The sequence below is a fragment of the Oryctolagus cuniculus genome, chromosome 18, assembly GCF_051225735.1.
Source record: "Oryctolagus cuniculus isolate XC-2025 breed Fujian yellow rabbit chromosome 18, ASM5122573v1, whole genome shotgun sequence".
Lineage (NCBI taxonomy): Eukaryota > Metazoa > Chordata > Mammalia > Lagomorpha > Leporidae > Oryctolagus > Oryctolagus cuniculus.
The window spans coordinates 75,104,852-75,118,710 of NC_142884.1; the positions used below are offsets into that span (position 1 = coordinate 75,104,852).

A 13,859-nucleotide genomic window follows, 5' to 3' on the forward strand; every position below is an offset into this window, starting at 1 on the left:
GATTGGTGGCTTGGCCACATGTCTCAGGACCTCTCACATGCTTCTAACTTTTGATGCAGTGATCCCACCTTGGCTAATCCATTCTCAGGAGTTTTTATTAGAGTAAAACAAGCTAGGAAATAAAACTTGACACTAAATGACATTTTATTGACGTTTTATTTATGGTAACAAGCAATCGGAGGATTCTCAACATAAGAGCTGAATAACACAGCTTTAGCACGTGGTAGTACTGGGCAGATAATAGATAGAATCATGTTTGCAGAGTTTGTGACGTGAGAAGGAAGGAAGCTTGGGATTTATCATCAGGTTCAAAAAGCAAAAATACAAAATTACTCACACCCTTCAATGTCACAAAAATCCAAAGAAGGTATTCGTGTGTGTGTGTGTGTGTGTGTGTGTGAGAGAGAGAGAGAGAGAGAGAGAGAGAGAGAGAGAGAGAACCTGGAAGGAAATATATACCTAAGCACAGTTCTATACAGTTCTGTTATCTGATTCAGGCTTATGGACCGATTATTTTTTCTGTACTTTATTTTTAAGGTTTCTATAATGAGTCTAGTCTACTTAGAAAGCAAATGAATGCAAAACACGATGGAGTATGGCCTGGCATGGCAGTATGAGCTCACTTACAGTCCATCCCTCGTACAAAAGTGACTGAAAACCACTGGCAAGTGTACACACTCACACTTGTAAACTGAGAGAAATGCACCCAAGTAGAGGAAAAGGTAGGTTGTGAGGGAGTCAGAACCCGGAGACGCGAGACCTACAGTGGAGAGAATTTCTCCTGTTGGGTTTTGTGTTGTGGAGGAGTGGGTTCCTCTAACCTAGCAGGAGGGGGTCGCCTAGGTAGATGCGCCTCTGTAGAAAGCCCAGCCATCTGGCGAGGGAAACCAGAGAAAGCTGACCTCTGGGGGATTCTTGGAAAAGGGCGAGCTTTGATTCTGGTGGTCATGGTGGTCTCCTTCTCAGCTCCTACATGTAGAACATTAGTCCAGTGAGTGAATTACACTTAGGACAGAAACTCGAGTTTGGAGAGCGATCCACAGAGCACATGAGACTGACTTCCAGCTCCCGGTCTCTGTATCTCTCTTGCCCACTCACAAATCCAGAAGATGAACACCCCCGAGGTCACTTATTAGTGACCGACGTGGGTGGAGTGTCAGCTCCTCAACTGAACCTGCTCCCCCTCCAGCCACAGGACCTGCACTGCTTTCTAGAATTTTCCTGCGGTGACTCCCTTATACAGTGTACTTCCGTAGCTCCCTTTCTTTCCCCGCTTCCTCGTTCTCCCAACAGGAGTTCCTGGAATTAGCCACCAAATAAATCCACTTGCTCCCAAATCCTTACATCAGGATCTGTCTGTGGAGATCCCAGCTCGAGAGTGTTAAGATCTTGGTTGTTGCACTTCTGCTCTCCAGTGAGCTCCTGTATAAAGGAAACCAGAAGTGGGGAAAATTGCGCAGGTGGGCTGTCGCAGAGCAGGTTAAAGGTGACAGTCATGGTCATGGAAGGGGAAGGGGCAGACTGCAACAGAACATTCTCCAGTACAGTGGAAGCCAAAGAACCCATTCATATGCAGTAAATGTTCCTGCCTTCAAGAGCTAAAAAAAAGGAGTCATGAAATCTCACTGTTTGGGAAGGACCAAAATTTGTAGTCGGGCTTAGTGCCCTGCAGATTGTCATCTGTCATTCATCGCGACACTCCCACAGGGGAAGCATCTGGCAGACGCCCAATAAATGTGCCCTCAGTCGCAAAGCACAGTGTTTTCGGCTGTGGGTTTTCTATGCAAATGAAGGAAGTGTGGCTCCTGGCGTGCGTGTTCTCACATCTACAATACGTACTCAGGCTGATACCACCGTGGAGACAGAGCACACGTGTGTATTAAAAAAAACAAGCCCATCTGTAAAACTTCACAAGATGCCTGCAGGTGTTTAGCAGTAGCTACTTAACATGAATATTTTATCAGTGCCAGAGCAGACAGAGCAGACTTGCATCCATTATAGTCTCGTCACCGTCACACGTGGTTGAATGGGCTTCTGACTAAAGGGTCTCAATGTGTTTAAAACATTTTTCACCTCCAGTGAAGCTAGCACATCCTGATTTGTGTTCTTATTGCACCTACTGGGTTCATGAAATATTTCAGAGGCAATTGTGTCTTGGACGTGTGGTCTGGCAAATTTTCATCCCAAACATATGCTTCTGTTCTGTTTTTTTTTTAACTAGCGGTTCAAACACAGGGATGTTGACATTTACAAGCAAGCGGTAGAAAATGTAGGGTCATTTTTGTTGCTGGTTTATTTGTGTTTTGGTTTTCAGCACCACTATTCCCATCCAGAGCTGGGTTAGAAAATACACCTATTTTAGAAAGTGGAATCTTCGGGGGTTTCCCATCCTTTGTAATAGAGATGGATCACAGGCAGGTCAGACCGAGACTTGTGTGTGAAGCTGCTCCGTGGCTTCTCCTGGTCTCAGGACTAAGAGCAGTCCTCTGTGGGTGGGTGAGGCCCTGCCTCCTGCCCTTCAGCCTCTCCTTGAGCTCCTTGGGATGTCACCCCCTCGACTCCAGCCCTTCTAGTCCCTGGTCGTCTTCTGTAGTTCAGGCTGAGAACATAGGCCCTTCCTTGGTCCCCTCTACCTGGACGTGTCCCTCTGTCCTTCAGATCGGAGCTTGAACACTCACTTCTTCCATAAAGTAGCTTTCTGCCTAGTGTCCTAAGGGTGACTTAAGTTACCTTCCTATGGATGTCAGGCACACCCATTTTAAACCCTCTTCCCTTCCAATCATATCACTGACCCCAGGGCCTTCCCAGTGAGAAATTTCAGAGTCTCACCTTCTGACCATTTCATAGACCTCTGCTACTTTAAAATACTCCAAGTTACTCATAAGTTGTGTGATTGGCTTGTCTTTCTTGATAAATGGAGAACTCCAGGGGAGTTCGCACCTTTCTTGCTTTGTTGATTACTTAGTAGCTATCACAATGCCTGGTCCACGGAAGGTGGATAAGAAGTGTTTGTTGGTTGGATAAATAAATACTTCAATGAATGTATAAATGATAAAGGATGGAACCTGTCTTCAATATTGTATAGGCCAGGGGATGGAGTGAAAAATCCCTGACTTTAGCTAAAATTATGTCAGAGGTATGGCATGATAGAAAAATTTCCATTGTACACTGAATATCTAGAATTTTATCGAATAATATTACAGCAAATACATCAGTGACCCTATTATGTCTACATAATTTGATTGCTTTATTGAAGTAGACTCCTAGAAGTTAAATTGCTTAGCTAAGAAATATAACTATTTTTAAGACTGACTAATATACTGTTAAATTTTTTAGGAAAAAATTTACATCATTATCTTTCAAATATAAATGTACTACATACAAACCCATCCATGAATATTGTATGCTTTTTTTATTTTACTACTTTTCAACTTTATAGTCAACTATCAGATTACTAATATGACTTAGAGATATTTGAGAAGAAAAATTTTCTTTAAAAATGACTTAGATTGGGCCGGTGCTGTGTAAAGCCATTGCCTGCAGTGCTAGCATCCCATGTGGGCACCAGTTCAGGTCCCAGCTGCCCCACTTCCAATCCAGCTCTCTGCTATGGCCTGGGAAAATAATGGAGGATGGCCCAAGTTCATGGGCCCCTGCACTTGCATGGGAAGACCTGGAGGAGGCTCCTGGCTCCTGGCTTCTGATCGGCACAGCTCCTGCCGTTGTGGCCAATTGGGGAATGAACCAAGAGATGGAAGATTCCTCTCTCTGCCTCTCCTTCTCTCTCTGTGTGGCTCTGACTTTCAAATAAATAAATAAATCTTTTTAAAAATTATTTAGGAATTACAGGATTTAAAAAGAGGGAAAGATGCATAGAATCCATGTCTGAGATGAGTGGTTTGGAGGAATTGTTGATGGTTCATTTACGTGAAAGAAGGAACAAGGACTGGAAAAGTGGGGAGAAAAGCCTGATTGACCTTCAATATCTTGCATATCTTGTCAAGAGGGGAAGCATCCTGTGGACCTCAGAGAAAAAGCTAAGACCCAGGAGGTTTAAGGAAAATGAGAATCTTCTAAACATTTTCTCTATATTGATTGTAAAAATGTTCAGTACCCCCAAAGTGAAAGACTACAAACTGGATATGGCAGTTTTAATGTTCTTGTAGAGAAAATTTCTGTATAAAAGAGGATACAGGCCAGTGCCGCAGCTTACTAGGCTAATCCTCCACCTTGCAGCGCCGGCACACTGGGTTCTAGTCCCGGTCGGGGCACCAGATTCTGTCCCAGTTGCCCCTCTTCTAGGCCAGCTCTCTGCTGTGGCCAGGGAGTGCAGTGGAGGATGGCCCAAGTGCTTGGGCCCTGTACCCCATGGGAGACCAGGATAAGTACCTGGCTCCTGCCATCAGATCAGCGCAGTGCACTGGCCGCGGCGGCCATTGGAGGGTGTCAAAAAAAAAAAAAAAAAAAAAGAGGAGACAAAGGTGGAATCATAGCCATGCTGTTCATTTATTTAGTAGACAAAATGGTAGAGGAAACGCTCTGAGCTAAGCACTATGCTAAGTCAATTACCAGGATGATACTCATTCTTACAATAGTATTGTATTTGATATTTTTTTTTAACAGGCAGAGTGGACAGTGAGAGAGAGAGAGAGAGACAAAGAGAAAGGTCTTCCTTTGCCGTTGGTTCACCCTGCAATGGCTGCCGCGGCTGGCGCACTGCAGCCGGCACACCGCGCTGATCCGATGGCAGGAGCCAGGTACTTATCCTGGTCTCCCATGGGGTGCAGGGCCCAAGTACTTGCACTCCGGGGCCACAGCAGAGAGCTGGCCTGGAAGAGGGGCAACCGGGACAGAATCCGGCGCCCCGACTGGGACTAGAACCCGGTGTGCCGGTGCCGCAAGGCGGAGGATTAGCCTAGTGAGCCACTGCGCCGGCCGTATTTAATATTTTTAATAGGGGTTTGCAGTATGTTTTGGACATTCACTGCATGCCTGGCCTATGTGCTAGATTCTGGAGAACATCCAACAAAACAGGAAGACGCAGGACCTACCTCCTGGAGCTGGTCACCTTGTGTGAAAAACAAGCTTTGTTACAATAATCCCAGAATCCGAGATAAGGGCTCTGGTTGAAAGGGATAGGTGCAGGCAATATCCGTAACAAAAAGAGGCCCTCTTGGTGGCATTGAGCTGAGAGGAAAGGGATAGGTAGAGGCTTCACCAGGCAGAGGAGAGAGGGGAAGAGAAGGGCATCCTTTAGAGCGACCCTGTGGGACAAGCACATGGGACTCAGTGGATCTCCAGGCCGCTGGTGCAGCTGGAAGGCAGAGCTTTGTGGACAGGGATGGCACCTGCGCTGGGAGCCTTGCAGGTGAATTTTTCTGCCTTAGTAACACAGGAAGCTCCATCCTTTGGTGAGTGGGCGTATGTGCCGCTAATGAGGAGAGGACTTCTTAGAAAGATGTTGCGCAATGCTGGGTGGGGAGCCTCTGGATTTATCACTCAAAGTTCAGACTACCCTGATGGCACGTAGAACTTCTTTTCTCCATTGACAGCTTTGGCCAAAGCGACTTTTTCCCACCTCAAACATCTTTGATAATAGAAATGACCATTGTATTCATGGCGCTGGGCACACATTACTTACTGTGTGCTTGTTATTAAGATTCTTGGTTGTTGGACCTCCCATGCATGGGTTTTTTGTTTTTCTTTTTGTTTTTTTGTTGTTGTTGTTGGTTTTTTTTTTTTTTTTTTTTTTTGGTTTTTGATTGGTGGTCCTCAAAGTCTCCCATGTATGACCTTCATTATTGCACACAGCATTCCTGATATGGCTGGTGCACACTTCTAGAAAGACTAGGGAACACTGGCTTGCACCCATTTCTCTTCATTGTGTGCCTGCAGACCGTGAAAAGCAGGAGTGTCATAATTATACTCTCATCCTTGGAGGTCGACTCTCCCGCAGCAGCTGTCTGGTGTTATGTGGTCTGTGGGCTGGTGCACTCCTCAGCTCAGGACCTGCCAGGGCTCACACCCCATGGAGAGTGAGGGCTGAAGCCTCTGCGTGGTCTGTATCCCTTTTCCAGGACGACTCTGTCTGCTGCCTGCTCACTGCAATCACTCAGCTCAGGCCGGGAGCTGCATGGTGGCAGTGAGACGTGCCAGGTGTATCCCTTCTGCCAAGGCGTCCTCATGCCCTGGGCAACCCCCCTCTGCATCCTCCCAGGCCACCTTCCCTTTGTAGTTCATGGAAAGTGTCTGTTAAGACAAAGCTATGCAAAGGGTTTTTTTTTTTTTTTTTAATATTCACCAAGATAAACTTGGTGCCGAATTCTTTTGTGTATGAGCTTTTGTCTCCCCTTGTACTTACTGGGGCTCATCCTAACGTAGGGGAAAAGTCAAGAGAAAGGGAAGAGTGTGCTGGCTGCAGCCTCTCTCTCACGGTGCCCGTGGTGAGTGGTCTGAGAGCCAGGCACACGTGCATTTGCCTCCAGCCCCACCCTGCCCACTCCGCATGCTGATACAAAGGCTAACCTCCTGCTTTGCTTCTTGGGCTCTTTAAACCCTGAGATTGACAGTTGTGCTTACCCTGCCTTCTGGAAGGTTGTCAGGAGTTCGGGAAGTGTGCTGATGGCCATGGGCTTCACTAGCTGATGATCCCAGACAACTCCTGGGTGGGCGCAGGGCCCCCGGGACCCCTGAGAACACAAACATCACTGGTCTTCAGGCTGGGAAAACACAAGGCAGCCCTTTATTGCAAAAGCAACAGGAGGTTGGTCAATGACAGCGCAGTGAGCCTCTTGGTGACTTTGGGCCCATTTGCACATGTATCCTAATGAGAAGGGGCTTCTGTTGCCTCCCTCACAGACTCAGAATCCTTTCATTTGCATAGCACTTTAAATCTTCTCCAAGTGCTTTCCTAGGCATTCTCTCATCTGAGGCTGGCAGATTTTTTTTTATTGCAAATGAGTTTCCTATATTGCACATATTTTACATATTTTCTTTGCTTTTGCCATGCCTTCATAAGCCAACAAAGGCTTCATAGATGATGTCCATCAGTTTTGTATAAACATAATCCGTTCTCGTTTTTGTTTTCTTCTGCATATCTTTCTCTATGCTCTTTTCCAGTTTGGGTTGGGTTTATTTTGTTTCATTGTAGTGGCTCGAGTTCTTATTTGTTGTTTATTTTACCCTGCTTCCTTTTTCTCACCACCATCTTAAGCGTACACTGATTTCAGTTTTCTGTCTTTGCCTATTCATTGAGTCATTTGTCTTGCTGGAGAACAAAGGATCTTTTTTAAAAATGTATTTGAAAGGCAGAGTGACAGAGAGATTGCCCATCCACTGGTTCACTCCCCAAATGCCTACTATAGCGGGAACTGGGCCAGGTTGAAGCCAGGTACTCCATCTGGGTCTCCCAGGGAATGGCAGGAACCAAAGTACTTGAGCCAACCTCCTCTGCCTCCCTGGATGACGTTAGCAGGAAGCTGGGTCAGAAGTGAAGCTGGAGCCGGCGCTGCAGCTCACTAGGCTAATCCTCCGCCTTGCGGCACCGGCACACCGGGTTCTAGTCCCGGTCAGGGCGCCGGATTCTGTCCCGGTTGCCCCTCTTCCAGGCCAGTTCTCTGCTGTGGCCCGGGAGTGCAGTGGAGGATGGCCCAAGTGCTTGGGCCCTGCACCCCATGGGAGACCAGGAGAAGCACCTGGCTCCTGCCATTGGATCAGTGCGGTGTGCCAGCCGCAGCGGCCATTGGAGGGTGAACCAACAGCAAAGGAAGACCTTTCTCTCTGTCTCTCTCTCTCACTGTCCACTCTGCCTGTTAAAAAAAAAAAAAAAGCTTTAAAAAAAAAAGAAGTGAAGCTGCTCTGATGTGGAATGCAGGCAACCCAAGCACTGTTGTAAACCTGCTGCACCTCTGTGCCTACCCCAGGGTGTCTGGTTTAGGCTCTTCTGTTCATATTTTGATATTCTTCTTTCATGCTCAGAATAGCTTGTATACAATAGAACTCACCCAGTGTTATTTTATGTTTTCCCTTTGTGTTCTGCCCTGTAAATTCTCAGCACTAGCTAGGAGGGACACAGCCCTCAGATCCTCTCTGAACTTTCTTCATTTCTCACTGGCTGGGGAGGGCTGAAATCGACTCAGGAGGTTTGCTGCAAACACTCGATCTTAAGTGTGGAAAGTGCCTCACCCGTGGACCAGCACCTGCTAGATCTGTCGTTTGTGGTAGTGGTGGTGAAGACAGTGGAGGGACCGCGGCTTCACAGCTGCCTTACTGTTGGTGGCCTGAGAGCATCTCCCACTGGAGGACCCAAAGTTAGCCTTGCTCTTGCTGTTGATCCTTCAGAGGGTCTGTTTTTTCCCCCTTACAAATCCTGTCTCACAAAACATCTCCCTGCACGTAGTTGTATTCTTCTTCTGAATTTAGCGTTTGGATGCATTCCCGGGAGTCGCATTACAGAGTGGCAGGAAATGTACATTTAGGAGGCTCTCAACAAATAAATATTGCCTGATGACCCTCCACAAGGGTGATGCCCGTTTATGCTCCCACCAAAATCAAGCGGATAGCTGTTTAGAGAAACTTGCAGAGCCTCGGCTGGTCTTGTTTCCTGCTTGATTTTACTTATGTAATTTTCCTTTGAAATTATAACGTATACACACATCTTCATGGGACCTTGGTGCTATGGATGATACGGAACTGTCATTTACCACATGATCTTTTTTGTTTAAGATTTATTTGTTTATTTGTTTGAAAGTTAGAGTCACAGAGAAGTACAGAGATCTTCTATCTGCTGGGTCACTCCCCAGATGGCTGCAATGGTCAGCACTGGGCCAGGCTGAAGCCAGAAGCCTCACGCTTCATCTGGATCTCCCGTATGGGTGGCAGGAGCCCACACTTGGGCCATCTTCCACTGCTTTCCCAGGCCATTAGAGGGAGCTAAATTGGAAGTGGAGCAGCTGAGACATGAACTGGTGCCCATGTGGGAAACCAGCATCACATGCGGTAGCTTTACCTGCTATGCCAAAACACCAGCACCTTGTACATGATCTGATGGGAACCTGTGGTTCAGAGGCTGAAATGGTTACATCGGAGGATCTGGGGCATAATTGTGGTTAGTATGTGGGATTCAATCAGATTAGTTTATATATGGAAAAGTGGTGTTAATTCCTCTTCTGCCTTATGAGTAGATCATCGAGAAGTCCTCAGTTTTGCGCTATAACTTTCTGGGGACCGTCTGGCCCTTCCCTTTCACACTGTTACATAGAGGAGGTTTCTTTGCATAGCGGTGATGCATTTATTTTTCCTCCTTTTTATGTTAAGTTGCACCAGTGCTTTATTTAAATAGTGAGGTGTGGGCATTTATCCTAGCAGATAAATACAGGCATCCCCTGTGAGTCCCTGTCACTGCAGACTCTGGGAGGCAGGAGATAATGGCTCAAGTAACTGGGTCCCTACTCTCCTCAGGGGAGACCTGGAATCAGTTCTCAGCTCCTGGCTTTCACCTTGGCCCAGTCCTACCACTGTGGGCATTTGGGATGTGAACCAGCAGATGAGAACCTACTGGCTTGCACTCTTTCTCTCTCTGCCTCTGAAATAAAAATTCAAAAATAAGTAATATGAAGTCTTCCATTTTAAAATTCATTCACTTAATTGAAAAGGGGAGTTACACATAGAACAAACACCCTGACCGTGTTAATCTGCTTGGAGAGTGGATTGCAAGTCACCCCACCAATACTAACAGCACATGTCTTTGGAAAACATTGACTACAAGTCCTTATAGTGCCTCCCACAGTTTAGAACTTCCTGGAAATTACTTGTGAGTGTAAAGGCCATGCAGTTGGCCATGAAGAGTTGCTTGTATGTCCAGTGAGCTCTCTGGGTTCCTAGCCTGGAAAGCAATCCACTAGCCCAGCAAGTGCAGAGCAGGAATTCACAGGCACTGAAGGGTGTGCAAATCAAGACTGACGCTGTGAAGGGAATGATTCAGAAGTTGGGATTAAATAGTTTAATGATGTCAGTAGGGATTTCAGTGTCACCTTTAGTGCGACTCTCATGATGTACTTGGTAACGCTGGTGACGTGTGATAGAACGAAGCGAACAATGTGCAAACATCTCTGCTTTCAAACGGAGTACGCGCATCCCAGGGCGGACAGAGTCATCCTTTCCAAAGAAGAATGCAGTCAGTTGACTTTGTTTTCTCTTTCAGGATATATTTAAATATGCAAGAACTTCTCCTGTTCCAAGACAAAAGAGGTCCATCGTGGTATCTCCCATCTTAATTCCCGAGAATCAGAGACAGCCGTTCCCGAGAGATGTTGGCAAGGTAAGTCAGACAAATGGCAAATGACAGGAACATGTTTTTATTAATAGATGAACATGCACGAGGCAAGCTGACTGCGACTGGTGTGCTGACCAGCTGGAATTGGCTTCGATTCCTCCACGATAAGAGGCCAAATGATTTTGGCAAGAGAGAGGCTTGGGAAGATCATCCAAAAAATAAAGGGGAATTTGGAGAAAGCACGAATGGCTTTGAATAGCATGATTTGGAGCCCCACGCAGCAGATAACGAAGCTGAGGTTGCTCAGGGGGGAGCCGTTGACTGCGGAAGGCACTTTTTGCTTTTACAGGTCACGTCCGTGGGAGCAGCCAGGTGGGGCCTCCTGGGATGGGAGGATGTGGTGTGTGGCCTTCATGGAGGTCTTGTTTTTCAAATTCTCAGTCTGGAAACACCAGTAGATCAGTTGTCCAAGAGCTAAATCAGAGCAGGAGCACTAAACCAAACGGATCCAGAAAACACGGTGGCAGGAATCACAAAAGCTTATCCAGGAAGAAATGGCCATTGTTGAATGGGACACACACAATACTAATGTGTCAACAATTCACATTGCATCCACTTGAGTTTAATGAAGGAACTGGCTTTTTTTAGAGATCCATGGGTCAGGCAGCCCATCTATGACACACGGGATACTCCACAGAACTGGGCAGAGGGGTTGACTTCATATGCAAAAAGGCTGAGTAAGGAGCAAAAAAGTGAAATGGTCTTTGTAGAGTGACTTTTCTTAGGAGGTTAAAACAGGGGATTTGCTCCACATGTTGGCTCTGGTGCTGTGACCCCTTAGGATTGGCCTGTTTAACAATTCAGTTTGAAAATGTGACACCTAGCACAAGTGACTCCATTCTGGTTTGCTCTGATCTGAGCGTATGTGGGAGCTTAGTCTAAAACAATGGCTGCCTGCAAATTTTATTTAATACTGTTTTCCCCATAGGATAGTCAGCATGGTTAAAAACGGTTGTAACCAGTTTGCATTTTTTTTGGTGGTCCTGGAATTTGAACAGTAGTGGTTACTTGAACAAATAATCTTAAAGGCTGGTGCTACTGAACTCTTGATGAGTTCATGAGATGAACATAGCGTACCTGTTATATGCCAGACTCCAAGTTTGGGACCCGGTGAAAATGGCCGTGAACAAGCAGGCAATACAGCTGATGTGCCGAGAGGAGAGATAGATGCTTCCCCACGTAAATAAATAAGCAGCAGTATTGCAGAATATGATGGAGACTGAAAGCTAGAAACAGGTGATGTACAAGAGAGAACAAATGGCAAGACCAGGGAGAGGAGCAAGCAGACGGTCTTTACACAGAAGGGTGGTGGCTGGTTGCAATTCCTGGCATCTTGGTTGGGGGCATGGGTACAGAAGAGGTGAGACGGGGCAGCCTGGGAACACTGGGTAAACAGCGTTGCTGGCAGAGGGAACTGCACGTGCAGAGACCTGGAGGTGAGGAAGAATAGAGAGTGTCTGGGGAGTGACACGCGAGGCGTCTGCCACACAGCAGCAAGGAAGAAGGTGGTAGGAGCAGAAGTCAGGGGTATTGGCCTGACCTGAGGCCGTGATGAGGAATACGGATTTTGTCGTGCCCTGCGGCCAGAGACCACAGGATGGTCTCCCCAGGAGCGAGGGTTTGCAAGAGCCCTCTGGCCACCTTCTGCAGAGGGATTTCTGGGAAGCAGAGCAGCAGAGAGGAGAGGAAGCAAGGAGAGCTACGTAGAAGTGAGGCTGACATGGACAATGGAAAAAGAGCTTTGTTGGAAAATTAGAAGCAGTAATGATCCAATACCACGGTGATCACTGTGTTTATTATTTTAAACTACCCCCGTGCCTAAGGCGACCTTCTTATTTTTTATTTTTTATTTTTTTTTATTTTTTGACAGGCAGAGTGGACAGTAAGAGAGAGAGACAGAGAGAAAGGTCTTCCTTTGCCGTTGGTTCACCCTCCAATGGCCGCCGTAGCCAGCGTGCTTGCAGCTGGCGCACCGCGCCTATCCGAAGGCAGGAGCCCGGTGCTTCTCCTGGTCTCCCATGGGGTGCAGGGCCCAAGCACTTGGGCCATCCTCCACTGCACTCCTGGGCCACAGCAGAGAGCTGGCCTAGAAGAGGGGCAACCAGGACAGAATCCGGCGCCCCGTCCAGGACTAGAACCCGGTGTGCCGGTGCCATAAGGCAGAGGATTAGCCTATTGAGCCGCGGCGCTGGCCATAAGGTGACCTTCTTTATGACAGATCTTTGCTGGAGTGTGGGATGTGACACACATGGATAGCGCCGCCCCCTTGGACAGCCCTCGCTGCTGTCCCGCCCCCTTGGACAGCCCTCACTGCTGTCGCATTCTTTTTTAAGTGTGCCTGGAGCCAAGGGTGCCACTTGCCATGGGGCCGGACTCTCCATGTCTCCAAGGCTCTGCCCACAGATGGCTTCTGAGGCCCAAGATGGATTTCTGGTTTCAGACTTCCTTTAGGTGAGCCAAAGACACATTTAAAAAAACAGCTGCCTGGATTCTGCCCTCAGAGATAAATGCCAGTGGTCGGAGGGCGAGGACAGTAATCCAGTGTTTCCACAGACCTCAGTGAACCTGAGAGGGCTGAGCCGCTTGTCTGGTCCAGTCCGACTCCGAGAGTGGCTGTGACCTGGAAGTGTCGTCATCACTGACCTTGTTAGAAATGCGTGTTCTTGAGTCCTGTCAGTTCCACAGAAGCCGGAACTCTTGGGTTGAAACCAGAAATCTGTGTGTTATTTTCATGACTTCCGGGTGATTCTTGTTGCACGTCCAGGTTGATCTGCGATCTCCCCATTAAGCATCACTGATAGGTGATACTTTCAGCGTTGAAGTTGTAGGTTACGATAAGTGTGACTGGACATCTCAGTTGGCTGGGAAACCCCAGACTCTACCAGTGGTTCCTGCAGGCATCGTTAGCACCTGCACTCCCACTGCTTCGTGTCCAGACGAGGCCACACTGCGGTTTTTCCAGGCTCATGCGCTCACCGCTCTGAGCTTGCTCTGGGAGTGTGCACAGCCTCCTTCCTTTAGTTACTGAGTGGGTCGGCTGTGCACTGCTAAGAAGGAACATCCTGCGTTGTTGCACACCTGGCACAATCCGGGAAGGAGATTTTGTTTCCCGCCTATGGACTCCCCTCACTCAGCCCGCGGACCTGCGTCTCATCCTGGATTCTCTACGGAGCACTGCTCTTCTAAATGGCATAAGCTGCTAATATCACAACAAGCAAGGATGCTCAAACCCCCAGGTGTTTAAGCAGTGTAATTGCCCTGTCTTGATCAAATTGTTTTCCCATGCTTCTCACTCCCTTGAGGGAATTGATTTTCCTCCCTGCACCTGCTTGTTGTTGTTCATGAGTCTGATTCTTTCCTTTATATCTTTAATGTTTGTCAACTCCACCAGCAGCTGACAAGCTATGCTTTGCATACCTGTAGGGGAGCCTCTGATATCTTATATAATTCAGAGGAGGTGGGGAGGAGAGAGAAGAGACCAAGTGGCAGGGCTGTGGCTCCGTTCTACTCCCAGAAATCTAAGGGC

General features: G+C 47.4%; 1 protein-coding gene across 2 annotated transcripts in view; it reads left to right on the forward strand.

The window, feature by feature from the left end:
- CDH13 (cadherin 13) overlaps positions 1-13,859 on the forward strand; it is a 1,120,403-nt gene that overhangs the window by 575,919 nt on the left and 530,625 nt on the right. For both annotated transcript variants that reach the window (XM_051847323.3, XM_051847322.3), the window contains exon 4: positions 10,202-10,318. In XM_051847323.3, coding sequence (XP_051703283.1) covers positions 10,202-10,318 — 117 coding nt within the window. The remainder of the gene's footprint in view (positions 1-10,201; positions 10,319-13,859) is intronic.